General features: G+C 38.5%; 1 protein-coding gene across 3 annotated transcripts in view; it reads right to left on the minus strand.

Moving 5' to 3' along the window:
• Positions 1 to 13997: 13997 nt before the first annotated feature.
• LOC126095223 (protein tramtrack, beta isoform-like) overlaps positions 13998 to 27032 on the minus strand; it is a 124256-nt gene continuing 111221 nt past the window's right edge. For all 3 annotated transcript variants that reach the window (XM_049909961.1, XM_049909962.1, XM_049909963.1), the window contains exon 11: positions 13998 to 16379. In XM_049909961.1, the coding sequence (XP_049765918.1) occupies positions 16116 to 16379 (264 nt within the window). In that variant the 3' untranslated portion in view covers positions 13998 to 16115. The remainder of the gene's footprint in view (positions 16380 to 27032) is intronic.

The raw sequence follows: 27032 nt of genomic DNA on the forward strand, positions 1-27032 counted from the left end.
CCACATCAAACGGTCCCTTCCCTACAGCCTAGGTCTTCGTGGCAAACGAATCTGCTCCAGTCCGGAATCCTTGAACCATTACACCAACAACCTGAAAACAGCTTTTGCATTCCGTAATTACCCTCCCGACCTGGTACAGAAGCAAATAACCAGAGCCACTTCCTCATCTCCTCAAACCCAGAACCTTCCACAGAAGAACCACAAAAGTGCCCCACTTGTGACAGGATACTTTCCGGGACTGGATCAGATTCTGAATGTGGCTCTCCAGCAGGGATCCAACTTCCTCAAATCCTGCCTTGAAATGAGATCCATCCTTCATGAAATCCTCCCCACTCCACCTAGAGTGTCTTTCCGCCGTCCACCTAACCTTCGTAACCTCTTAGTTCATCCCTATGAAATCCCCAAACCACCTTCCCTACCCTCTGGCTCCTACCCTTGTAACCGCCCCCGGTGTAAAACCTGTCCCATGCACCCTCCCATCACCACCTACTCCAGTTCTGTAACCCGGAAGGTGTACACGATCAAAGGCAGAGCCACGTGTGAAAGCACCCACGTGATTTACCAACTGACCTGCCTACACTGTGAAGCCTTCTATGTGGGAATGACCAGCAACAAACTGTCCATTCGCATGAATGGACACAGGCAGACAGTGTTTGTTGGTAATGAGGATTACCCTGCGGCTAAACATACCTTGGTGCACGGCCAGCACATCTTGGCACAGTGTTACACCGTCCGGGTTATCTGGATACTTCCCACTAACACCAACCTGTCAGAACTCCGGAGATGGGAACTTGCCCTTCAGCATATCCTCTCTTCTCACTATCCGCCAGGCCTCAATCTCAGCTAATTTCTAATTTCAATTTGCCGCCGCTCATACCTCACCTGTCTTTCAACATCATCTTTGCCTCTACACTTCCGCCCTGACTGACATCTCTGCCCAAACTCTTTGCCTTTACAAATGTCTGCTTGTGTCTGTGTATATGCGGATGGATATGTGTGTGTGTGCGAGTGTATACCTGTCCTTTTTTCCCCCAAAGGTAAGTCTTTCCGCTCCCGGGATTGGAATGACTCCTTACCCTCTCCCTTAAAACCCATATCCTTTTGTCTTTCCTTCTCCTTCCCTCTTTCCTGACGAGGCAACCGTTGGTTGCGAAAGCTAGAATTTTGTGTGTGTTTGTGTGTCTATCGACTTGCCAGCACTTTTGTTTGGTAAGTCTCATCATCTTTCTTTTTATATATATATATACATATATATATATCGACTTGCCAGCACTTTTGTTTGGTAAGTCTCATCATCTTTCTTTATATATATATATATATATATATATATATATATATATATATATATATATATATATATAAAATAGAAGGAAACATTCCACGAAGGAAAAATATACCTAAAAACAAAGATGATGTGACTTACCAAATGAAAGTGCTGGCAGGTCGACAGACACACAAACGAACACAAACATACACACAAAATTCAAGCTTTCGCAACAAACTGTTGCCTCATCAGGAAAGAGGGAAGGAGAGGGAAAGACGAAAGGATGTGGGTTTTAAGGGAGAGGGTAAGGAGTCATTCCAGTCCCGGGAGCGGAAAGACTTACCTTAGGGGGAAAAAAGGACGGGTATACACTCGCACACACACACATATCCATCCACACATATACAGACACAAGCAGACATATTTAAAGACCAAATCACATTAAATAAATATATAAATAAAAGCAATATACATATGCATCATCATTCATGTAAAAATAATTATGTAAATACATACTGTTATTACAATGAATAACAATGCTCATTAAAGCTGAAATGAAACCGAGGTGCCGAGACAAAAAGTGAGCTGCAAGCTAAATCAGAGAAAGCCAGGTGTGCAAAGAGATTACAGGATTGGCCACTGACCCATAAGGAGGGGTTGCTTTGTAATCCACTCCATGCAAGTGGTGGCTGAAGACCATTGTTCGTGTGACAAACATGATCACCAACACCATATTCCGAGTAGAATGTTGAGGCAAAAGATAAGAAGTAACAACTCATTCAGTAATATGTAAACATTTGTTGAGCTTCTTTATTTGAGATTTTCTTTTAAATCAAGATCAGAAATACATGGCAACAACAGTAACTGTTTACCACACACCACAGTAGCGTAGGGGAAATCGACACGAACAATTTGATGTAGGACACTTGTGGTCCATCAAGTCGGCAAAGTACCTCAAACTGGCCAAAAACGTACCTAAGCTTGGGCATATGCATGTGAGGTTTTCACAATTCTCTCCCTCTCTTCATGCAAATTATTCGTTGCACAGAAAAAAATGAACAGGACCTCTTTCATATAGGAAATTTATTGTAGTTTATTTTTATACAGGGATATGTTTTTGCTAGGGGCCACATTTTTTTGTTATTCCAGACAAACATATGAAAGTGACTTCAAACACCCCCCCCCCCCCCCCCCCACACACACACTCATCTCAGTGTGGTGTGTAAGTTCATAGCATTTTTATTTGGCATGTGGCAGTCTGGTTGCTATACGTTTACTTGTGGATTGCCATTTCTTATTTGTAGTTCACTGCTATTTGAGTTTACATATTGTCATTTTGTTATCTGAAGATAGTGAGTGGAGCTGTGGATGCTAGAAAATAGGGTACCAACTGGAGAAATTGGAACAGTTCTGATATATTCTTCTGTTTTGAGTTCAATAGAGGGTTGACAGCAGCAGAGACAACCAGAAACATTTGCGCCGTGTACGAGGATAATGAGCCAATGGCTTGCCGCAGTGGTAAAACTGGTTCCCGTCAGATCACCAAAGTTAAGTGCTGTCAGGCTGGGCTAGCAATTGGATGGGTGACCATCGTCTGCTGAGCACTGTTGGCAACCAGGGTGCACTCAGCCCTTGTGAGGCAAACTGAGGAGCTACTTGACTGAGAAATAGCGGCTTCGATCTCGGAGAAAGACATACGGCCGGCAGAGCGGTGTGCTGACCACATGCCTCTCCATATCTGCATCCAGTGACGCCTGAGGATGACACAGCGGCTGGTCAGTACGTTTGGGCCTTCATGGCCTGTGTGGGAGGAGTTTAGTTTAGTTTTTTAGTTAACGAAGGTAATGCCACTGGTCAGAGCATGGCACGAAAACTGTTTTCTCGTTTCAAGGTGGAGTGTTTTGACATTAGTGACTTTCCGTGTTCAAGAAGACCTTCGGTGTTTGATGAACATTATTCAAATGCATTAATTCACAATATTCCATGTCAGTGTACACGAGAAATAGCAAATGTTATTATTCCATGATCATGCAGCGTTTGCATGCAATGGGAAAAGTTAAAAAATCGGGTTTATGGGTACAGCATCCTCTAAGCCAAAATAACAAAAATCAGCGGGTGGCCATTATGCACTTCTGCTTGTTCGTCATCAATTGGCTAATGAACAACACCGACCATTCTTATGCTGTCTGCTCACAAGAAATGGTGTCTTTATGCTCACATACGGAAAAGAAAAGAATGGTTGAGCCCAAATGACACAGCAACTCCCCCTACAAAGGCCTGTGTGCATCCACAAAAGATAATGTTACGCATCGGGGGTTGCAAGATGGTGCCGGGTGAAACTTCCTCATATAATGATGTCTCAGTTACTATAAACTGTGACAGTGATGTGTGTAAAATTTGTGTAAAAAATGTTACACATGGTATCCTGTGTATCAAGTGCAAAAACGATTAAAAGTGAATCTGAAGTATATAAAAGATGATCGTGACGGGACATGCCGTCAGTGCTTTACGAATGCTGCGAAAAACGAAAAAGAAACAGTAATAAGGATTCTTACAGATGATTTAGTGACTATAAATACCAAGAACTCCAGAAGAAATATCAAGAACTGAAAATAAAATACCAAGGATTGGAGCAGAATCATCGCCTAGAACAAGATGTTGCTGCAAACGGTCTTTCTATGCAGAAAACGAAGTGTGTGCTAACTAATGTATGTAAACAAACAGTAAGAAGAGCTCTGGTGATACTACTATCAAATAAATACTTGGTTCTAGACGAAGACTGTAATAAAACAGCAAACACAGATGAACCAAAATCAGTGACAAAACGTCCAATAAAGTGCATAGTCAAGAAAATCTGTACAACCAATAAAACAGGGAACTACAAAAAATGATTCTTTTTACTTGGTGTCCGTCACACCAAGAAAATCGCTGAGAAAAAGAATGAAAACAGTTCATCATTTACAGCCACAGGAATAACTAAGCCGAGCGCGCCTCTGACCGAGATAATGAAAAACAGTATTCACTAAATGAGTTATCTAAGAATGACGCAGTCATAATCATGGGTGGAAGCAACTACGTACACTGAAATGAGGTTAAATTTGCCACACAGTGTCTAAAAACAACAATACTGCACCTCAAAGTGCTGAATATCGTAGTGAGAAGCATGCCTCACAGACATGATCTGCAGGACAACTCAATTGTAAATTTGGAGCTTACAAAAATAAACTGACAATTTCTTAAAATATGCTAAGTATTATCAAAACGTAACATTCTTTGATCTTCCCAACTCAACTATAACAGCGCTGGGAGGTCATGCTTCAGCAAAACTAATACAGAAAGATGACCACGCTGCAAGAAATATAATTGCTATACAGCCAGCTTCGATCAAGGAAATACGAAAACACCATAACAGCTCCACAACAAGAAAACCAGTCACAGCCATAGCATCAGCACAGCCAGGATCATCACTTGAACAAGAAGAGGCAGTGCCATAATCATCTTCAGCAAAAACAGCAAGAAAATGTGAGGATCCAATGGAAGAAACAGTGGCCAGTGCATCAATTGGTAGGATAACTGTAACACCTCATCACCAAAAGGATTTTTTAAACCAAGGTAAGAGAAATGTAAAGTCTACAGGGTAAGCAGTGCTCAGTGCTTCCCAGTCTTCCACCAAAAAATATGCAATGCATAAGAAACAAAGTGTAACAATTAGAAGTGGAACTAGTCTATTGACAGCTCACTTGTTTGCATAAAAGAACATTGATGTAATTCAGAATTAACAAATGTAGCACTAAATTCCATCAGTCTAGCCTGTCATTACAGTAGAAACACTATGAAATGTAGTGGGGTCATACATATACGTGAGGGAGGGGGTGGGGGATTATGTAAAAAAAATTAGAAATGACGCTATGCCATTAAGTGAGGATAAACACATAGAAATATCAGCTTTAGAGATAAAAAACCTAGATGTATTCCAAAGACTTATGTACTATGTATTTATCGTGCTGCCAGTGGTAACATGGACACATCCACTACAAAGTTAACCCAAGCATTAGATATGGTCTCCAGCCCTAACGGCAGAAACATCATTTTTTGGAGATCTAAACATTAACATGATGAACCCAGATGTTTTCTGAACATTGTGTACACCTGTGGTATATCACCATTAATTAACACTGTCACTAGGATAATGAGACATTCAGCATCAAGTATTGACCATATGCTAACAGACAGAAAGAAATATAGGTGTGACGTTGTCATAGATGAACTTGGCATCTGAGACCATTCCAGTCAGTTATTAAAATTAGGCATAGAATTAGATAATAACACCAAAATACGCAAGTACAGTAGGGTTTTCTCTAAGTCAAATAGAGCTCTATCTTCCTCATTAATTAACAGTGAAACATGGGAGGAATTGTACAGAGAAACTACCAGAAATGGGAAGTTTTCAAAGGTTATGTTAATATTTAAATTCATATCTGAAGAAGTGTTTCCTAAAGTTCTAAGAATCACTAAATCGTACAACAATAACAGCTGGGTAACCAATCGGATAAGGAAATCCTCTTAAACCCTCAAGCACCTTAGCTCAATGAAAAACTACTGCAGCGATTCACCATTTCATAACTATTATCAAACATACAGAAAGATCTATAGAAAAGTACTGCTAGCGGCTAAAAGGTACCAAAATGACAAATTTATAGAAAAAGCTAATAATAAAATCACAGCAGCATGGAAAATCACCAAATAGGAAACTAATAGGAAAAAATTAAAGCCAATAACCTACTGTTTCAACACAATGGTACCAAAATAAATGACCCCAAAAAACTAGCAAACTTTGCCAATCAGTATTTCAGCAACATAGCAACCAAACTACAACAGAAGTTCAACCAAACAAAGCATTTACAAATGCTGAACAAAATACCACACACAATGATGCTACGACCAACCACGGCAGAAGTAGTATGCAATGTTGTGAGTAACCTAAAATGCAAAAATTCAGCAGGCATAGATGAAGTACCTGTGTGCTTACTGAAGGACTGTATAGACAACAACAAAGACCCTTTAGAGCACATCATCAATGAATCCTTCTCCACAGGTTGCTTCCCAGACATACTAAAGCATGCAAAAATCCTACCTATATATAAGAAAGGTGACACAGAAACCATATAAAATTACATACCAATCTCATTACTGTCATCCTTCTTTCAAAAGTCATAGAGACCATACTGAAAAACAGGCTCATGTGGTACTTAACAAAGTTCAATCTTCTGAGTAAAGAGCAATTTAGTTTCCGGGCTGGCAAAAGCACAAATTCAGCTGTATCTCATTTCTCAAATGTTATCCTCGAAGCACCGGACAAAGGAGACCACATAACAGAGATCTTCCTTTATTTGATGCCAGCGTTTGACACAGCAGACCACACAATTTTGCTAAACAAACTAAATGCACTAGGAGTGTAAGAGGAGTAACAAATGTGGTTTCATTCATACCTGCAAAACAGGATCCAACAGCTGGAGATCACTCAAACTAACTCTAATCATACCTTTCAAAACCAGAATACATCAATATAGAAGTCCCCCAAGGAACCGTGCTGGGCCCAATCCTCTTTTTAATATACATCAACGATTTTCTACAAAGTGTCAAACATGGTGAATCAGTACTGTTTGCTGATGAGAGTAAAGCTGAGTCACCAAGTGTACTCAATGGAAAAGCCAAGGAAACAGTTAAGCATGTATGCCAATGGATACAGGCTAACAAATTAACCCTAAATGCAAAAACAACCAACAGTATTAGTTTCCACTTAAAACAGGAAACCGAACAGTGTCAAGCTAAAAGGTAATGAAGAGCACATAAAGATGTGTACCATCAACAAAATCTTTAGGCATGCATCTCAACTCTCAACTAAATTGGACCAAGCACATTGCGGTACTTGGAAAGTGAATAGCTTCAGCATGCTCTGCACTTAGGATAAAAATTCAGTGTGTAGCAGCTTGTGTACTACAACTGCATATTTTGCATATGTCCACTCTATAATTAGTTATGGCATGTCCTTCTGGGGATCAACAGAGCAGAACAGACAAACAATATTTAAGTTGCAAAAAAGGGCCATACGAATCATAACGAAAAACAGCAATAGACCCCACTGCACGGAGTTACTCAAATCTTTGGGTATATTGACAGATTAGATTAATACTTGTTCCATAGATCATGAATACGACACTTCGTAATGATGTGGAACGTGTCAGGTTAATAAAAGATGTCTGTACAAGATATTACATTATACAAAATATTGCATCACAGTTCCGTGTGAATACATTTTGCAGACAGTAACACACATTTAAAAAAAAAAAAAAAAAAAAAAAAAAACATTGACTAGTTCCCGATAAACAGTTCCATACATGCACATGAAACCAGACACAGACAACACTTAAACCTCAATAGGAAAAACAAATCAAAAACTCAAAGTAGTGTGTTACATAATGGAATTAAATCGTACAACAATTTTCCACAAGGGATTAAAGACATAAGAGAAATAGAGAACTTCAGGAAATCACTTAAAAAAAATCTCTTGGAAAAGTGTTTTTATACTGTCAAGGATTACTTGGAATGATGTAAATATATAGTTATATCTAAAAGTTATCAACTGTGTTATTAAGTGGTTTAACAATGTATCCTTATGTTACAATATTCATGAATTCCGATTGTGATAATTATAAATTTGTGTACCTATTGTATATACTTATGTTGACAACATCCATACAATCCTGATTGTCTATGGTTGGATAAATAAATAAATAAACAAACTGCAATGGTTTGGTGTACTACATATTGCTTCCCCGAGGTGTAACCATCACTGCTGACATTTATTGTCAACAACTGAGACACCTTGCAGATGCAATCCAAGAACAACGACCAGGAAGACTGCATGAAGTGATGCTACTCCATGGTAACGATCACCCGCATTCTGCTAGACTGACAAAAAACACTATACAGGAGTTGGATTGGGAAGTCATTCCGCACCCACCTTATTCACATGATCTTGCTTTCTCACCCTCAGATTTTCACCTTTTCCACTCTCTACTGAACAACCTTGGAAACTTCCCTTTCCGCATAAAAATGCGCTCCACAAGCTCATTGCTTCAAAATCTTGTGATTTCTACAGTCATTTAAATGAGATGCTATGCCACCACTAGCAGACTGTTCTAATCAGTAAAGGATAACATATGCTGGTGACTAGTCTCCATTATGTGTGTCTGTTGTGTCTATTAAACCTATGGACCAACCCAATAATTCATAGCTCTGCCACCTCCCACTGTACAAAAATGTGCAACAACACAAATTATTTTCTATATTCAACCTTTCTAGGTCTTCTCTGACTGGGCTATTATCCAAAGAGCTGGGTTAACATTAAAGTTTCCCACAATAGTAATGAAAGAAAAAAAAAACTTTAAATGTTATGCATAAACTACTTATGTTTATGGTTCACTCTAAAGCTACCCTTATAAGCACAAGAATTTTGTAGTGAGAAGGCTAGACAAACAAAAAGTTTCAATTGTTAATTTTATGTTGCAAATATGCACTGAACTATGTGGTAAACTTTACACTAACATCCATTCGACAATCTGAAAGCCCATGACTAAGCTGGTAGTGTAATAGCCCAGTCAACGAAGACGAAGAAAAGATCAAATATAGGAAATAATTCGTGTAGCCATATAATTTTATACAATGGTAGGAGGGAGTACCATCAACAACATATTGGAATACTGACTGCTGGGGGCTGTGTGGGGGTGCGTTTGAAGGTCACTTCTGTACGTTTCTCTTGATTAACTTGAAAAACACTGCATCTAACAAAAACATATACCAGTAAAAAATTAAACAACATTAAATTTCCTACAAAAAAAGGTCCTATTCATTTTTTTCCCACTAGAACTACCCATCTGCATGAACAGAGTGGGAGAATACTGAAAAACCCGCACAAGGCACATGCTCTACAGCTTAGGTAATTTTTGTGGACCAATCTGTGGAAGTTTCCCAACTTGACAGACCACAAGTGTCGTATATCAAATTTCGTCTTCTCAACTTACTCCACATCACTGTGGTATGTTGTAAACAGTTATTGTTTACACCCAGTAGAAGGCGCTAAGTGTTTTTTTTTTTTTTCCATTAATGCAGTGGTCTGGAGACCTTATCTTTCTTCTTTTTCTATTTAATCGCTGAGAAAAGCTGTATTCATTAGTAATCTGTGCAAATTCATAAATGTAGATTGTCCATAGCGCATTTTTATTTTTATTTTTATTTTTTTTTGGGGGGGGGGGGATGGGTGGGTGGAAGTGTGTAAACATTTTCTTTCGCAAAAGGTTTTGAACACTAGGCATCTTCTTTGATTTAACAAAGGTTTTGGACTGTGTCAATCACAAAATACTTCTCCAGAAGTTGAACCACTATGCAATATGGGGAGTGGCCCACAACTGGTTCACCTCTTACTTTACGAACAGATAGCAAAAGTACGTTCTTCACAGTACTGAGAATAGCTATGATGTGGAGGGTTAGTGTGCAGTATGGTTAAATGGAATTTGGGGGGGGGGGGGGGGGTTGTCTGCCCAGGGATCGGTGTGGGGCCAATCCTATACCTTATTTATATGCCTTCTAGTATTATAGGTTATTCTAAAATATTTCTGTTTGCTGATGATACTAGCTTGATAGTAAAGGATGTTGTGTGCAATGGTGGCACTGTTTCAAATAGTGCAGTTCAAGGAATAAGTTCATGGCCTGTGGAAAACAAACTAATGCTACATCACAGTTAAGACTCAGTTTTTACGTTTCTAACACGATTCAACAAAAACTAATGTTCTAATAACATAGAATGGGTATGTGATTGGTGAGACTGTTGATATAGATAGTAAACTGTCATGGCAAGCCCATGTTTCGGATCATGTTCAAAGACTTAATGATGCCATTTTTAATATCAGAACAGTGCCTGAAATAAGTGATAGTTCAATACAAAAAATAGTTTTCTATGCTTTTTTTCATTTGCTTATGGCATATGGTATTATATTTTGGGGTAACTCTTCCCATTCTCAAAGGGTATTTTTTGCTCGTAAACGGGTTGTTCTCGCAATACATGGTGCAAGTTAGTGAACCTCTTGTCAACCCCTGTTCACTAGTCTGGGTATTCTGACACTGGCCTCTATTCTTTAATGTAATTTCTTGTTAACAGTATCAGCTTATCCCTAAGAATTAGCAGCTGTCACTCAATTAATACTAAGCAGAAATCCAATCTGCATTTGGATGTCGGCCGCAGTGGTCTAGCGGTTCTAGGCGCTCAGTCCGGAACCGCGTGACTGCTACGGTCGCAGGTTCGAATCCTGCCTCGGGCATGGATGTGTGTGATGTCCTTAGGTTAGTTAGGTTTAAGTAGTTCTAAGTTCTAGGGGACTGATGACCACAGATGTTAAGTCCCATAGTGCTCAGAGCCATTTGAACCATTTTTTGCATTTGGATCACACCTCCCTGACTCTACTGCAGAAAGGTGTGCAGTATTCTGCTGCATCCATTTTCAATACGCTACCACACAAATTCAAAAATCTTTGCAGAGTCCACATGCTTTCAAATCTAAATTGAAGAGTATACTTATTGGTCACTTCTTGTATTCCATCAAGGAGTTTCTTGAAAAATTTGTACAACATTGATGACTGTGTATATATCAACTTATAGCTTGTCATTTTTTTTAGAATTCATATAAACATTTTATTTTATCTATTATTACTTTTCTGCAGTAACCTCATGTACCGACACGTTACGTGACCATCGAGATTTGCTCCTCAATTTGGTCCTATGGAACTCGACATGCAAAACAAAAGAAATAAAAGCTTGAGAAGTGAGGTGCTGTTGCAGCAGCCTGCTGCAGGCAGGATCTCCATTCTGCTCAACAGTGTCACCATAGACATTTCAGATTAGACGAGCTAGCGCTCCTTTTTTCCGAGTCACCGATCACTCACTCCTTAGAAGAGTCAGGCTCTTTGAACCAGTTTAGGAGCTAATTGCCCTTCTATAGCTTCAACTACATATCATAGCACTTGAAAATGATGGAAATTCTACCCCAAATCCTTCCCATCCCAACTCAACCAATATTCCACAATCTACCCTATCTACAGAATATCTTGGTCGATCATTACGTCACTCCCACTCCTAACCCTTTTCCACAGAGAGTCACATCCCTGTGGAATGCCCAGGTGCAAGACCTGCCTGACTCACCCACTTGGCACATCCTACTCTAGTCCCCTCATAAACTTACAGAATATCACTACAGGCACAACCATCTGGGAAAGCAGCCATTTCTGCTGTAATACCTACACAGCATTTTATGTGGCCAAGACGACTAATCAGCTGTCCACCTGCTATACAGCTATTGCTGAACTGTGGGCAAGAGCAGAGTTGACCACACAGTGGTCGAACATAATACACTCGATTTCATCGGCTTTCACAACTTGTGCCATCTTGATCTTTTGCCCCAGCACTTACTTTTCTAAGCTACGTAGATGGGAGTTATCCTTGCAACACATCCATATTTCCAGTTCTCAGCTAATCCACTGCAACAGCACCCTCTTTCTCGCAGTCTCCCCTTCCTCTGTTCCACTACCCTCCCAATCCACTACACCACCTTGCCATCTTGTGCTCTAAATTCATTGGTTCCAGTGTGATGCTTCCCTATCCTGTGCAACTGTTGGCTCTCCCTCCCATGTTCCTATCTGGTATTCCTGCTGCCTTCCCCTGAGCTGTCAGCCAATCTTCCCCGATCCTCCCTCCTCTTATCCATCACACCTGAAACAACTGCCCATCTACACCACACACTCCATCTTGAACAATTTTCAAATGAGGTTCACTCACTGCCACAAACTAATGTGACTGCTGGATACATCTTATCACTGGCACAATCAAATCTACTCCCATACACTGACTACCAGTACTAAGTCATATCCCCCCACCAGATACCAGATGTAAAGACGTTCTCTCAAGAGAATTCAACAAAATAATGGACAATCCAGAACTACCGATAGTCTGATATCAGCAGCACAAATGCTAGTCACCTGCGTTTGAGAAAACCACCAAGAGACGGCATGAACTTGAGGAACAGCAACTACCAAACCACCATTGAGTGACAGAAGAGACTTAATGACAAATGCTGCTCAAAAATGCCTCCTGTGAAGAAGAAGACGCCACCTGGTTTCTATCTGCCTAGCAGACAATGGTTCACACTAAACAGAATCCGAACTATGGGAATTGTGCAGCCTCCCACTTCAACTGGAACATAACTTCAATGCCCGAGTGAGACTGTGGTGCCACACAACAGACAATCCAGCACATCATCACTGAATGTAGGACAAGAAAGTATAACGGCAGTGCTAGTGACTTTGCTCTCGCGACTCCACAAACTGTAGACTACATTTGTAATCTAGACATACAAGTGTAAATTTCAATCATGACTGATACTGTAACTCTAGCCATACGCAAAATACGTAATAAATAAATAATCTAAGGGATAATGAAACTGTGTACATCCCTGTACTGTACTATCATACAAAACCAGTGCCTTATTTCAGATTTTTTTCCCTTATACACAGCTACAAGGAAAACTACACAGGCAAGTGGCACTTTTAACATATACTGTTGAGCCTATGCAATTATTAAATGGAGATTGGTCTCATCTATGTAACAAAAGTATGCACCATTTTATATTCACAAGAAGCTAGAACATAACTACGTAAACCCGTATAACAAAAATGGTAAGGCACTGGTACTGAAACATAGACCTAGTCTCTAGCCTATCAACAGGAAATCACGGCTGTGCGAGACATTCAATTTTTCTGCCAAAATGTTACTTTACAGCAAGAAATGACACATAAAAAGTCAATGCTTTTCTGTCAGCTAATTCCACACACTCTATGAGGTCAAAGACAAAACTGCTGTCCTAATTTTAATTTTATATAAACTTCAATTGTGTGATTTACAGTTCACCATGAATGTCTATACAAAGATAGCTGACACAGAATTGTGGAAATATTTATGTGCTTGTGCAATATTTATTCATCAATGTTTCATTCTGAATTCACAGACTAATTAAGTTTTTGTATAATCAATTATAATAATCATTTATAAGAAACATGTCTCATTATTTTAAAAAAAATTACTAAATATTTTTCTAAGCCATAAAAGTTGACTCTCAAAATGAAAGTTTTTATTGATGACTTTACTCAATGCCACCACACAAAGTTCTAATCTCCAGAATAATCTCTACACTATACTCAGTGGCATATATTCCCATCTGCAGAATGATGACAAAGTAATGTTTTAACTCTAGAATAAGTCAACACTGCCTGCCACTCATGTGGCTTATTCGTAATTTTGAATAGTACGTGAACACATCATCTTTCTTTCTTATATTGCAAGGTGTGTGTGTGTGTGTGTGTGTGTGTGTGTGTGTGTGTGTGTGTGCGTGCGTGCGTGCGCGCGCAGGTGCACACATTTGACCAGTCTCACCACATCCAACTAAAGAAAGAAGTTTCTAGTATATACTACGTAAGTTTATAACAAATTACAAATAACTGAAACCATTTGAAGATGATAATATTTGCTGGAATAATGAGCTTCAACTGTATGGCACACCTAAAATTAAGAAACACTACCAAATTCCAATGGATAGTGGAGTAAGGGAAGGTGACAAACAAAACAAATGTACTGGAAACCAAGTAGCAGATCTTTTATTATTCGCAAATCAAAAAGCCTGGTAGCAATTTATTTCATAAACTTTTAACTAGTTTATACACAGACTTCACAGCTCACCATGAAAAGGTGGGTCCTCACAACAGTGTATCTTCTCATCCTGTTACAATCTGCTACAATTTCCTAGTCAAAAACATTAGTATACTGAAATACTGACTTACATTTCAAAAAATAAACAAGTTTGCAGTTAAAATAAAGTTAACAAACTAAATTTGATCTTTGATTTTGTTTCTATTAACATAAAGCACACAAACCATTTTCAGATCTCGTATTTTTTTAGTGATATATGCGAACAATATTTCTTGAAACGATCATTCAGTGTAAAAAACAGACGTCTCTTCAGTTAACAACAACAACAATATATATGTAAATATATATATGAAGGAAGGAGTAGTAAACCAGAGGCAAAGATGAGAAGGGGAAGTAGAATTTCTGAGATTTCACAGTTAATAAATCACAGTCAATCACTGCTGAATATATGGGCAATTATTTTTGAAATAGATTTCATGCCCAACAAGTAACATGTCAGTGAATTCAATTTCACAAAGTGCCTCGATTAAGACTGCTAACAAACTGCTGCTGAAACAAATTTGTCAAAAGATAGAACTTCCATCGATGACACATTAGTTGTAAAAGCTCAAATGTATGTACAAATCTTCACTAACAATATGTACAAAACAAGCCCTCATCACAAATATACTACAAGGCAACAAAACAAAACAATACTACAAAAATATCTTAATTTACAGATATTAAATTCATTCACAGTACCTCTGCACAAAAAGAACTAAAAAAGAAAATTTACACATATAGAACTACGTGTGGCACGATTTTAACTGATTGTATGAGCTCTGTTTCACACTTTAACTGCAAGACTGTCAAATGCAAGTACGAAGATTGTTTTAAAGCTTCAAACTGTGACTTAGTCTGTTCTTCCTTACTGCCTATTAAATTATGTTCAATATATCATAAAAGTAACAGTGAAACAGAAATATGAACATAGTAGTCACAGTTAACCCACAAATTACAACAAATTAATGACATTATTCAACGAGTGACTGACAAAGACCTAAGACCGGTTTTCCAGTCCCTAACAATATAAATCACAATTAACTGTAAAGGAACACAGTTATTTATCTAAATTACTTTTTTACTTGCTCAATTGAAGGCCGCAATAAAGGGAGAATTTCTTCTTTATCTACTAATTTTCACACATAAAAATGAAAATTATATCTGATAAATCAGGTTACAACTATTCTTTTGTTTAAAGTATCTACTACACATTTATGTTATTGAGACTGGAAGGACATGGGAAGTAAATTTTGCTATTAACTGCTCCCCACAAAAACTAATGGAACTGTGTACTGCTTTTGATAAGCTGCAATAAGGATGCTGAGACTGTGTGTAATGTAAGTGACCTCAAAACTTACACTTCTTTAGAGCTCTCCCGCTACATAAAACAATTATGTTTAGCAACTGCACACTTTCTATAATGACTTTAGCTTCAACTGATTAAGTAGCGTTACACACAAATGCAGCAGGGAATGATCACTGAATGGGCAGAAGACATTATGGAAAGTGTGACCCAATATACAATATTCACATCTGCTAAAAACTTTTTACATCGTGAACTAAAATCACCATCAACTATAGGATCAATAAACAAGGAAAACATTGCTGGAGTACTTAACCAGAGAATCAAGTCGAGCGACGGAATAGGAATATCTCCATCTCTCTAACACACACACACACACACACACACACACACACACACACACACCTCACGGGAGCATGGGGCAAAAGGGGGGGGGGAGGGGTTCTCCACTATTTAAATGTGTTTCTGACGGAAAAGAACCTTAGTTATTGCAGTTTCTATTTGATCATCTCACCTTATTTCATTATTTAACTCTGGGTTTTTTATAACTGCCCCAGGCCTTTCATCAATTCAACTGTCAGTGATCCATAAGTGTTTCTAATTATATTTCAACATGCTGAATCACTATTAGAGATACTCATGATTTATCAACAAAATGCCGTCACAAATTTAAGATGATGCGAGCTGGATCTTGCCTCACTTATCGTCATCTTGTTTATCTTCTTCTCCATTTTCTGTTTTTATTACAGTTTTATGACAACTAGTCTCTTCACCTTGGAGCATATCTTCACTTAACTCATTTGTAAAATCAATATCATCATCAATCTTGGAAACAGTATGCTCTTCTTCATCGACCCCACTTTCATCATTTTTACACTGTATATTCTGCTTCCGACGCTCCTTCTTTCGAGGTTCATTTACAAGCAGTGATGAGGATTCATTGGCATCAGCCATTAAAACCTGCAAAATCAATTTTATAATTAACTTTCAAATGTAGGCCAATTTTTACATTCACACAATGCCTGAAAAAGTAGTATCTCACTCACTTTAATGCATGCACATTTATTCATCTTCTCTGAAATCAAATTCCTGATATGCAAAGCTAGGGGCATTTAAGTGTGCATTCCTGAATCACTTAAGATACTCATTTTTAAATTACCCTCAAACATAAAAAATAATATTTTGGTTTATGCAACCACATAAATCATTTAAATTATGCGCACAACACTTCATTTCTCTATTAAGGGAGCGACGCTTTATTAAGACATTGCATTCATGTACGCAGCAGGGCACATGGCTCAGTCATCGAGCTGCTGACAATGCGATGTAGGACAGACAGACAGTACTGCAATCAAGGGCCACAGAGTACCGTTACAGGAGACAGTGATGTCTGCTTCTCATTAGATGCTGAAATGCTGAATACAGAAAAGAACTGACAGTTGAGACACAGTCTGCATTGCTAATACAATGTTGAATGAAATGTGTTTGGCTGTTAACAGAGTAATGCAGGTTTTCTACCATGAGTACTGTGCATTATCAAAAGATCTTCCACAAAACCCAAAGAAATTCTGGTCATATGCAAAGGCTGTCAGTGGCACCAAAGTTAGAATCCAGACACTCGTGGGGAACACAAGAACTGAAATCGAAGGTAGCAAAAGCAGAAATGCTGAACCCCATTTTTAAATACTCATTTGTTAACGAAGGTACAGAAGTAATACTCCAATTTACTTCCCACACCACTGCAAAAGTGGGTGACAGAGATAATAGAGTCTGTGCCATTGAGAAATGGCTATTTTAAGCAATGCTCCATAGCTGATTGGATACCTGTCAGTTTCCATGCAGAATTTGCAGCCAAATTAGGCCTCAATTTAACTGTATTATGCTATGGATCAACTGAAGTAAAAACTGTGTCAAGTTGTTGGAAGGAAGCACATATTACATCCGGCTGCAAGAAAGGTAACAGAATTGATCCATGAAACTACTGTCCCATCGCACTTACATCCATTTCTTGTAAAATCAAAGAACAGACACTTGAGCTCAAAACCAATGAGGTACTTGTGACAAAATGGCCTCCATGACAACCAGCACGATTCCAAAAACATCAATTGTGCAAAACTCAACTTGTATGTTTTTATCATGACACTCAAACCCATGGATCAAGGCAAATCAGGTGCACAAAGTATTTCTTGACTTTTGAAATGCATCTGACTCAGTTCCACACCAATGTCCACAAATGAATTTCAATTATGTGACTGATCGAGGATTTATTGGTAGGGAGGATTCAGGCATGCCCTATGGAAGTGTTTTGGGACCCTTGTCATTCATGTTATGTATTAATAACCTTGCAAGTGATACAATTATCTACAATGAAGAGTATCTGAAAAAGATGCACAAGTATCCACACAGATATTGATAAGATTTCATAACAGTACAACATTTGGAAATTTACTTTAAACATTGAGAAATGCGAAATTATGTACATCACAAAAATGCAGAAATGTAGTGTCCTGTGACTACAATATTAATAAGCCACAACTCATGCGAGCAGCAACAATATGCAAGGCAGAGGGCAGACTTCAGTTAACTGGCAGAATAACTGGAAAATGCAGTCAACAAAGGAGACTGCCTCTAGATCATTTTTGTATCCCATCTTAGAATATTACTCAAGTCTATTGGAACCATATGAAACAGAACTAACATAGGTTATTGAATATATACAAAGAAAGTGTTCTCAGAGATTTGTTTGACTTGTAGGTGAGCATTGCATAAATGTTAAAAATCTGAATTGATAGATCTTTGAAAATACATGTCAATTGTCCTAAAGATATCTACTTACAAAGTTTCAATTACCCATCTCAGGTGCAGAATCTAGTTATACAGAATGATCCACATAAGTTGTTGCCTCAAATATTCCATGAACTGTTTAAGTTATCATAATTCTCTTTTCACTCAGATTAATTGTGTGTGTGTGTGTGTGTGTGTGTGTGTGTGTGTGTGTGGGAGGGGGGGGGGCCTCACTTAACAGTGCACGGTTTTCTCAAAGTTGTATTAATTACAGCAATATCAGTATCAACCTCACATTTTCAAATGGAACTACTGTTAATTTCTGCTGCTAGTATCACACGAGGGTCATTCAGTAAGTAATGCAACACCCCCCCCCCCCCCCCCATCACCAGCCAATTTCGGTTTGGGGGGGGGAGAGGGGGGGGGGGATGCGGAATTTGTTGTGGGACATCATGGGATGCTCCCTCTTCAGCCTTACAGTTTCAAAAAGTTCCGACATACAGTGGTGTTATGTGTAGCCTTCAAAATTGTTTCTATAAGGGAGGTGTGTTCCAAGCAGATAACTGTAATTGAGTTTCCTTTGGCAGAAAATCAGGGCATTGGAGATATTCATAGGCATTTTTATAATATCTATGGAGACCTGGCATGGGGTTGGGCGAGATGTCTATCATCATCGCAACAAGGTCGTGCAAACCTGTCTCCAGCCCCACATGGCTGAGACTCCTGCACTGTTAGCATGTGCGGACACTCTCATTCAAAGTGACTGATGGTTCACAATCGAATGCCTCACTGCTCAACTGTATGTCTCTGTTGGTAGAGCTGACACACTTGTCCACCAGTTGGGATACTGAAAGGTGAGCACCTGCTGGGTGCGCCTCACAACCTAACAGAAGATCATAAAGAGCAACGAAGGACCATCTGTGTGGAATTGCTTGTGATAATTTTTTGTCAAACATCGTCACATATGATGACACATGAGTTCATCACTTCAAACTAGAAAAAAATAGCACCATACCACCTCTCCTCCAAAGAAGTTTAAAGCCACACCCTCAGCCGGTAAAGTCATGGAGACAGTTTTCTGTGACTCTAAAAAGGGCTCATGTCCTCCATCATAGTTCAATTATCATTTCTAAAGTGTACCATGCTACCCTCAGGAAATTGAAGTAACAACTTTAGTGTGTACGTCACCACAAAAATACAAACCAACTTCTCCTTTTCCATTACTGTCCAAGGCCTTACACAAGTCTGCGCACCCGAGAGCAGCTCACAAAACTTTAGGACCGTTCTTCCTCATCTGCCGTACAGTCCAGATCTTACCCTTTCAACTGCCATCTGTTTCGCTCAATAAAGGGTGCAGTCCATGGGAATCAGAAGGGGAGGTTATTGATGCAGCCAGACGTTGGCTCTGACATCAACCAGTACAGTCGTACCAACCTGGCATAAGAGGCTCTCCCTCTCAAGATGTCATAAGGTCATCACACTGAACAAAGATGAGTTGAAAAATAGGGTTTTGTAGCTAAAAGAGTGCCAGGGAATAATATGGTGCATTAGAATCCCGAATAAAACCAATCTGCTTTCAGAAAAAATGTTTTGCATTACATATTGAAAGCCCCTCATAGTTATAAGAGATGAATTCAACTGCACTTCACTCTTCAAATTCCGATTACTAGTTTCGGTGAAATTACAATATTTAAAACTTATGATTTATCTGTTTTTCATATGAAATGGATTGCCATCCTCTGCGGAAGTTTGTGTTGTTATACAAAACAGTTGCATCAGGCTACAGGGGTGCTCCAGCTTTACATAGCTATGAGAGTTTATTTACAAAAGCAGACTAATGGAGAGAAGTTTCACTCAAAACTAATATTAATTACACTTGGCTGCATGAAGCTGGACCAATACACAAACAGAAAGGCATGGCATCTAAGATTGGTCACTAGTTAACTATAACAACAGTTCTGCTATTGTTCCTGCCAGAGCCTTGAAACAATGGTCCACGTAAAAAAAACTAGATGGGTTTGTAAAACAGGGAATTAAGGTACAAACACTGTTAGGTAATAACTTCACACCCTGAATTTAATGTCAAGATACACACTTATGCTGGGCTCATTTATTTCACAGGCATTCACAGTCTCTCTGCAGCTAACGTGGACTATGAACAATAGCTGCCAGAAAAACTGTTTTGTTAACTCCACTCTTTGCTGGCTTGCTCCGTAACCTCTAGTGGTATCCCAGTGTCCTTCCACCAATAACAATTTTTTGCACATTCACTGAATTGTCATTCACGTCGGACACCATCTGTCAGGATACCTTCGTGCATACAATTCAATGATCTATTCACGTTCAATCTGCAACCTCTGTAAATAAATAGCATATTCAGTTTCTCTTGGCCTATGAAAGACATTTATTTATTTTCAAACTTGCCACCACTTGATGCAAGTGAACGACAAAGAAAGAATGTGAGCTAGATTTCCTGTGTACCACATTTATACCAATACCACAGCAGTGCAACAGTGTGTTTCTCTTAATCTGATGTGATTTCTTTCATTAATTGGATAAGAAATTATGAATTTTTGCGCAAAACACGGTTTGCGGTTTCATGATCACAACAGGTAAATCATAAGTTTTAGATGTCATAATTACTTCAAAGCTAGTAACTGGATGTTGAAGACTAAAATGTTGTTGAATCCATATCTTCTGAATTACGATACTAGCTGCAGAAATACTGTGGTTCCGTTGCTTTCTTCTTCTTCTTCTTCTTCTTCTTCTTCGCCTCCTCCCTTTTCAAGCCTTATCCCATATCTTCATGTGGTCAGCATGTTAACCTGGATTTGCAAAGTTAGAAGTAGAGGGTTGCTCAATCCCCTTCCTGTCCCCACACCTATTGCCCCCAGGACAGATTCTAAGTGCTCTGTCTGTCTGTATCTATTGTTGTCCATGTACAAGTGTGAGAACTTGTTGAAGTGTTTGCGAATGGTGTAATAGAAATGGGATGTGCGTACTAGCCTTGTATTCACCTAGTTGGGTATGGAAAGCTGCCTAAAAACCACATCCAAGAAGAATGGCACACTGGTCCACACCATAAATCTGCCAGGTGGATTCAATCCAGTGCTGGTATACTTCCTTGCATCCCAGAAACGTTTCATTGTGGTTCCATTTGAAGAAAGTGTATTTGTTGCCAATACTGCTGTAATTAATATAGCTATGAAAAAGAGACTATATGTTGTTTAGTGAGCACAATTGTATCTGTGTGAAAACAGAATTACAATGTCTTAAACAGTTCTGGAAATACTGGAGGTGAATAGATTGCCTGAATTGCCCTTTACTCTTCAGTCGCCTGCTTGTCTACAGTACGTGCAAGATATTTTCTCCTACACAATTTGAAAGGGAAGACACCCTAACATCTGATGCCATGCTAAGTAAGAAAGATAAAAAGTAATATGGTGAAAATATTAAAGAATTTTAGAGGACAAAAAAAAGAGCAAAGGAGGTGGAACTGAAATTATTATGTGATCCCTATCTGGCCAAAAGCAGAAGCACAAAAAACAGATTCAAACAATATTGAAATTATTCGAATTGTGAAGACCCTAAATCCCATTCAAATGGCAAATGATCAGGCTAATTAAGAAGCAGAATGCCAATATATCCATCTATCAAAATACAGCTGAAGGTTGCTTTGAATACCACAGTGCTCTGCTAGGCCTTGCCCCATCATGAGAGATGATATGCCATTGCCTTCCTCCGACGTCTGAATGGGCTTACTGCGCCAATAATGGGGGGACCTACAGTTTACATGGATTCCAAACCATGGTGTAAATTACACATTTTTCACATTAACAAATACTGCCTGAGGTGAAAGAAGTGGTAAGTTACAGATAAAAATCTAGGACTGGCCTAGGATCAAACCCTAGACATTGGATTCGTTGTCTGGCACATTATCCTTGAACCACTGAGTACACCGGAAATAAACGTTAACTCATCAAGTAAGATATCAAAACGGAAAATTATGAGGACTGATTTAAGAAGATTAAACTACGCAACAAGTCCCACATCCATTATTAAATGAAGACGCCAGTCAAATCAGTGGCAACAGTACAAGGTTTATTGAAAATCACTCGACCTAGGTTTCGACATCTTTAAAAGCATCTCTAGAAGGATCAAAGGTTAACACCTAACATGGTTAACATTATATACACGTGAAAAAATAGGTATAGGGCAAAAGTAAAAACAAATCACTGACTTATACAGAATTTTTGCTCTTAACTGTTCACATGATATTGTGGAGGAATGTTAATTATGTAGCCATAAGGCACAAATGAAGGTCAAATTCACCACCACAATAATATAACTGGATAATATCATGCTGAATGTCATTAGAAAGTACTTCGCAAGTCCAACTAGTGAACTGACAGTATGTCAATGTCTCTTGAGTTAAGGAAAATTTAGGACACAAGAGGGCAGTACATGTATGCAAGGAATAAATGCGCAGAAGTGCCGGAGAGCATAGCACTCAAATAGCCAGAAAATAACTAAATTATTAAAATACTGATATAAAAAAGATGGACTTACTACCACTAATGGCAGTATAAAAAGACAAACAATGGCTTCTTATTAGGTTACTGCCCAAATTTTTGTTATAGAGATCAATGAATTAAGTCAAATACAAAATAATGTGCTGTACATCATTTGTAAGTGGTAAAAGGGGGAGGAAGAAATAGTAAAATGATGGGTAACAATATAAAAAAACAAACAATGGCATCTTATTAGGTTATTGCCCAAATTCTTTTTTATAGAAACCAATGAATTGAGTCAAATATAAAATAATGTGACGTACACGATTTGTACGTGAAAAAAGGGAGAGGGAGGATTAAGAAAAATGTTGGGTAATGATGGAAGATGGAAGGGAAGGAAGGGGGGTGGGCAGCCTTTAATTATTTACATAATGGCCAGAGCATCCTGAGATAGCAGTCATGTGTGTGTGTGTGTGTGTGTGTGTGTGTGTGTAACAGTCTTTTCATTGTGCTTGTCTGCAACTCAATGTCACCCCATCTTAATGATGAGTGGCAATCTATCCTTTTCATAATTGCAGATATTTTATTTACGAATTAAAGCTACTGCAGAAGCTTTTGGGGATGATACTGTAAATTTGGAGAAGCAAGACACACAAAAGTGCGGTACAAATTTAACCTTAACAACTGCCAAAACTTGCAGCAGGATGGAAATCTGCTTCCAGCACTCTTATGTTGAAAAATTTGATAAACATAATAACAACAACATTTACAGCTAGAGGAAATTGAGGGGAGACCATCAGTAACATTTAAAGAGAAGGAGAAATTGAGAGGAGACCATCAAATCCCAGCGTCTTCAGAAGAGCAAGCCTTAGCTCTTTACTTAACAATGGAGAAGTGAGGTATAATCACTAACCTTCAATCACTCCATTTTGATACGACACCAAAACACGCAGATCAACTCAACTGCACTTACAAAAACACAAGCAGTTTATTTAATCCTGACTTTTTGCTGTTATCGCATTTTTGGCCAGTTTTGAGGAGCAGTTTGAACTTGCTGCTAGTGCAACTTTTCATCGAACATGACACTTTTGTACGGACAAAACACAACGAGAAAGTTTACATGAAGCAGCAAAGTGCCTGATAACGTACACTGTAACATTCATGGATTTCTTGAAAGTCAGCTTTCCATGCAGAAATAAAAATGAGATGACAACTGAGAATTTTTGGACTGTGATGTTATTTTTATGACAATAAAGATACTTTACAATATGTAAGTGGTTTTGTTCACTCATTTGTCACCATATAACTGCAAGTACATGCTCCAAGTGTAATGTATGTTACATAGGCAATGCATCTGGAACTTTACATAACTGCTTGCAGCATGTGCTTTTACTCTGAGGGTGACCACCGACCACCGAGTGATCGAAACCTGTTGTGGTATTGTGAAGTCCTTTCAGGAAAGTTACATAAAAAATAAAAGAATGTAATTGCTCACTAACTTCACTGATAATATGTCACATTCCCACATTTCAATGGTTATGTCCCAAAGAACAGGATATTGCTTCATATACTACAATTTCAGTTGATTCTCTTTATCCACATGTAGCTGGATTTCATCATCCTGATTGCACACCATTACGTTGGTCCAACTGGCTGCCATCTTCAGGTGAGAGTGCAGATACACAATCACGCCAGAGCTAAAGTAACATCAGATACAGCAGCTCAATTATACCTAGGGAACATGCCGCTGTGCAAGTGCGAGACACGAAAGAACTTCAATTATCTCCAAGGAAGAACAACTCCTAAGAATACATATTTTTCTTCCTCAAATGTCGTACATGCTCAGCTTCTGGATCAGAAGAAATTAAAAGACCTCATAATGTATTCCTATTAATAAAAAGCAATGATCTCGAAATTGGTAAGGCTGTAGCAAAAAAAATTCCAACTGCCTCTTGTACTTACAAGAGAATGACCTAACCCAACATGTGAAAACCTAACTTGAAATTTTTCACGCAGGAAGAACACATTGAAAGAAAAGTACTGTCAAAATATGAGCTGCTATGATGCTCTGCGAGTATTTATTAAAAAACTTTAAAGTTACTTGTGTTTGCTGTGGATCGATAATGTGGATCAAGTAACACGTCAAACTGATACACAAGACAAAGTTAATGAATCCCTAATATCAACCAATCAACAAAGACAAGATTTGTATAAAATTTTAATGGAGTATGAAGTGGTGTTTTCCAATTGTTCAGGTAACATCAAGGACTATATCCGTAAGTTCAAAATCAAAGATGACACTCCATTCTTTTGCAAACCGTATCCAATACCAGTGAGTTTGAAGGAAGCAGTTCAGGATGAATTAACAAAATTATAGATAATAATATTACAGAACGAAGTTCCAGTGTAATGAATAATCCTCTGATTGTGGTGAAGAAAGTCTTAGATGCTCATACATTAAATAGACATATAGAAACGGAGAGAGATCAACCAATTAATATGGAAGAATTGTTATCCAAATTTGAAAAGGGGAGATTATTTAGTACAATGGACTTGACCGCGGGATATTGGCAGATAAAAATACATCCAGAATCCAAAAAGTACACAGCCTTTCTGTTAGAAAGAAAATCGTCATCATTTCAATGTATTACCATCTGGACTTAATACCTCTGTGCCCGTATTTATACGTGCGTTAGATGAAGCAATAGGGAGAGACTTATTGAAGGATTTGATAATATACATAGACAATATCTTAATAATATCAGCTACTTGGGAGGACCGTTGTCCAACTTTGTGCAACACTCTGAAAAAATTTAAAGAAATAGGTATCACAGTGGACTTAAGTTCTTAGGTCATATTATAGGGGTAAAGGGAATTAGACCAGACCCTGAACGCATAAAAGCTATCAAAGAATGTCCGCACTCCAGAAATGTAAGACAATTAAAAGGATTTATAGGTATGGCCGGATACTATCAACGGTACGTACGAGGACAAGAGTTAAATGACCCAAGAATTTTAAGTTTATTAAGAAAGGGAGTACCGTGGACTTGGGAACAAGGTGCAAATGATGTGTTTGAAAACGTTAAAAGAGCACTTGTTGAGTCACCCATATTACATCATCCAGTTATGGGCGAACCGTTTAAATTTTTGACAGACGCATTTGATTACGGTGTTGCTGCCGAACTTTTCCTAGGAGAATGGGATCCAAGTAATGTAGAACACAGAACCATACATTTTGCTAGCCACAGCTTAAATAAGCAAAAACTAAATTACACAACTACCGAAAAGGAACTACTGGCAATTGTGTGGATTATTCAAAAGTTTCAAACACTAGTATGGGGATCAGAAATCCATATTCACACAGATCATCAAGCTTTATCCTTTCTTATGAGAAGTCGATTACTGCACAGTAGGTTGCTGTGATGGAGCTTTTCCTACAGGTATATGATATTAAGATACGATACGTAAAAGGTTATGAAAATATTGCACCTGACGCTTTATCGAGGCTACCCATAGGAATGTAAGAATTGAAACGTATGGAAGGGCCCAGCGTTATTTTTGCCATTAATTTTATGTCAGCAGAATATCCAAACATCATTGTAAAGGAAATGGCTCAAAGAATACCAAGGAATATCCATCATGATCGTTATTTCACAGAAATATTTTGTATGTGTAACCAGAACTCGTTATCTCCTAATCAATTAGGAAAATGGAAAATTATAGATCATAACTTGTTTTGGAGAGACAGTGTAATATCACAGCATTGGCGCGTATGTATTCCGAAGGTAATGGAAGACAAACTTGTGTGGTATGTTCACCAGGATATGGACACTTCAGAATTAAAAAAAATGTATATCCCATATGAATAAGTCTCATTATTTCAAGAAACTAGGTCATAAAATAGCATTTTTGATTAGAACCTGTGAAACATGCCAGAAAGTAAAAGAGAATAATGCTCACGTGAAATACAAAATGTATCCTATTATTCCTAAATCATTACACGACCTAACAGAGGAAGATTTTTTTGGACGAATTCCACAAGGAAGGCAAGGAGTATCATATATTTTGGTTATCATAGAATGCTCATCCTCTCCCCATAGCAATACAGATAGCTGTGCAACCACAACGGAGGGGTATCTGTTGAGAGGCCAGACAAACGCATGGTTCCTGAAGAGGGGCAGCAGCCTTTTCAGTAGTTGCAGGGGCAACAGTCTGGATGATGGACTGATCTGGCCTTGTAACACTAACCAAAACGGCCTTGCTGTGCTGGTACTGCGAACGGCTGAAAGCAAGGGGAAACTACAGCCTAATTTTTCCC

Source organism: Schistocerca cancellata, chromosome 8 (assembly GCF_023864275.1).
Source record: "Schistocerca cancellata isolate TAMUIC-IGC-003103 chromosome 8, iqSchCanc2.1, whole genome shotgun sequence".
Taxonomy (NCBI): domain Eukaryota; kingdom Metazoa; phylum Arthropoda; class Insecta; order Orthoptera; family Acrididae; genus Schistocerca; species Schistocerca cancellata.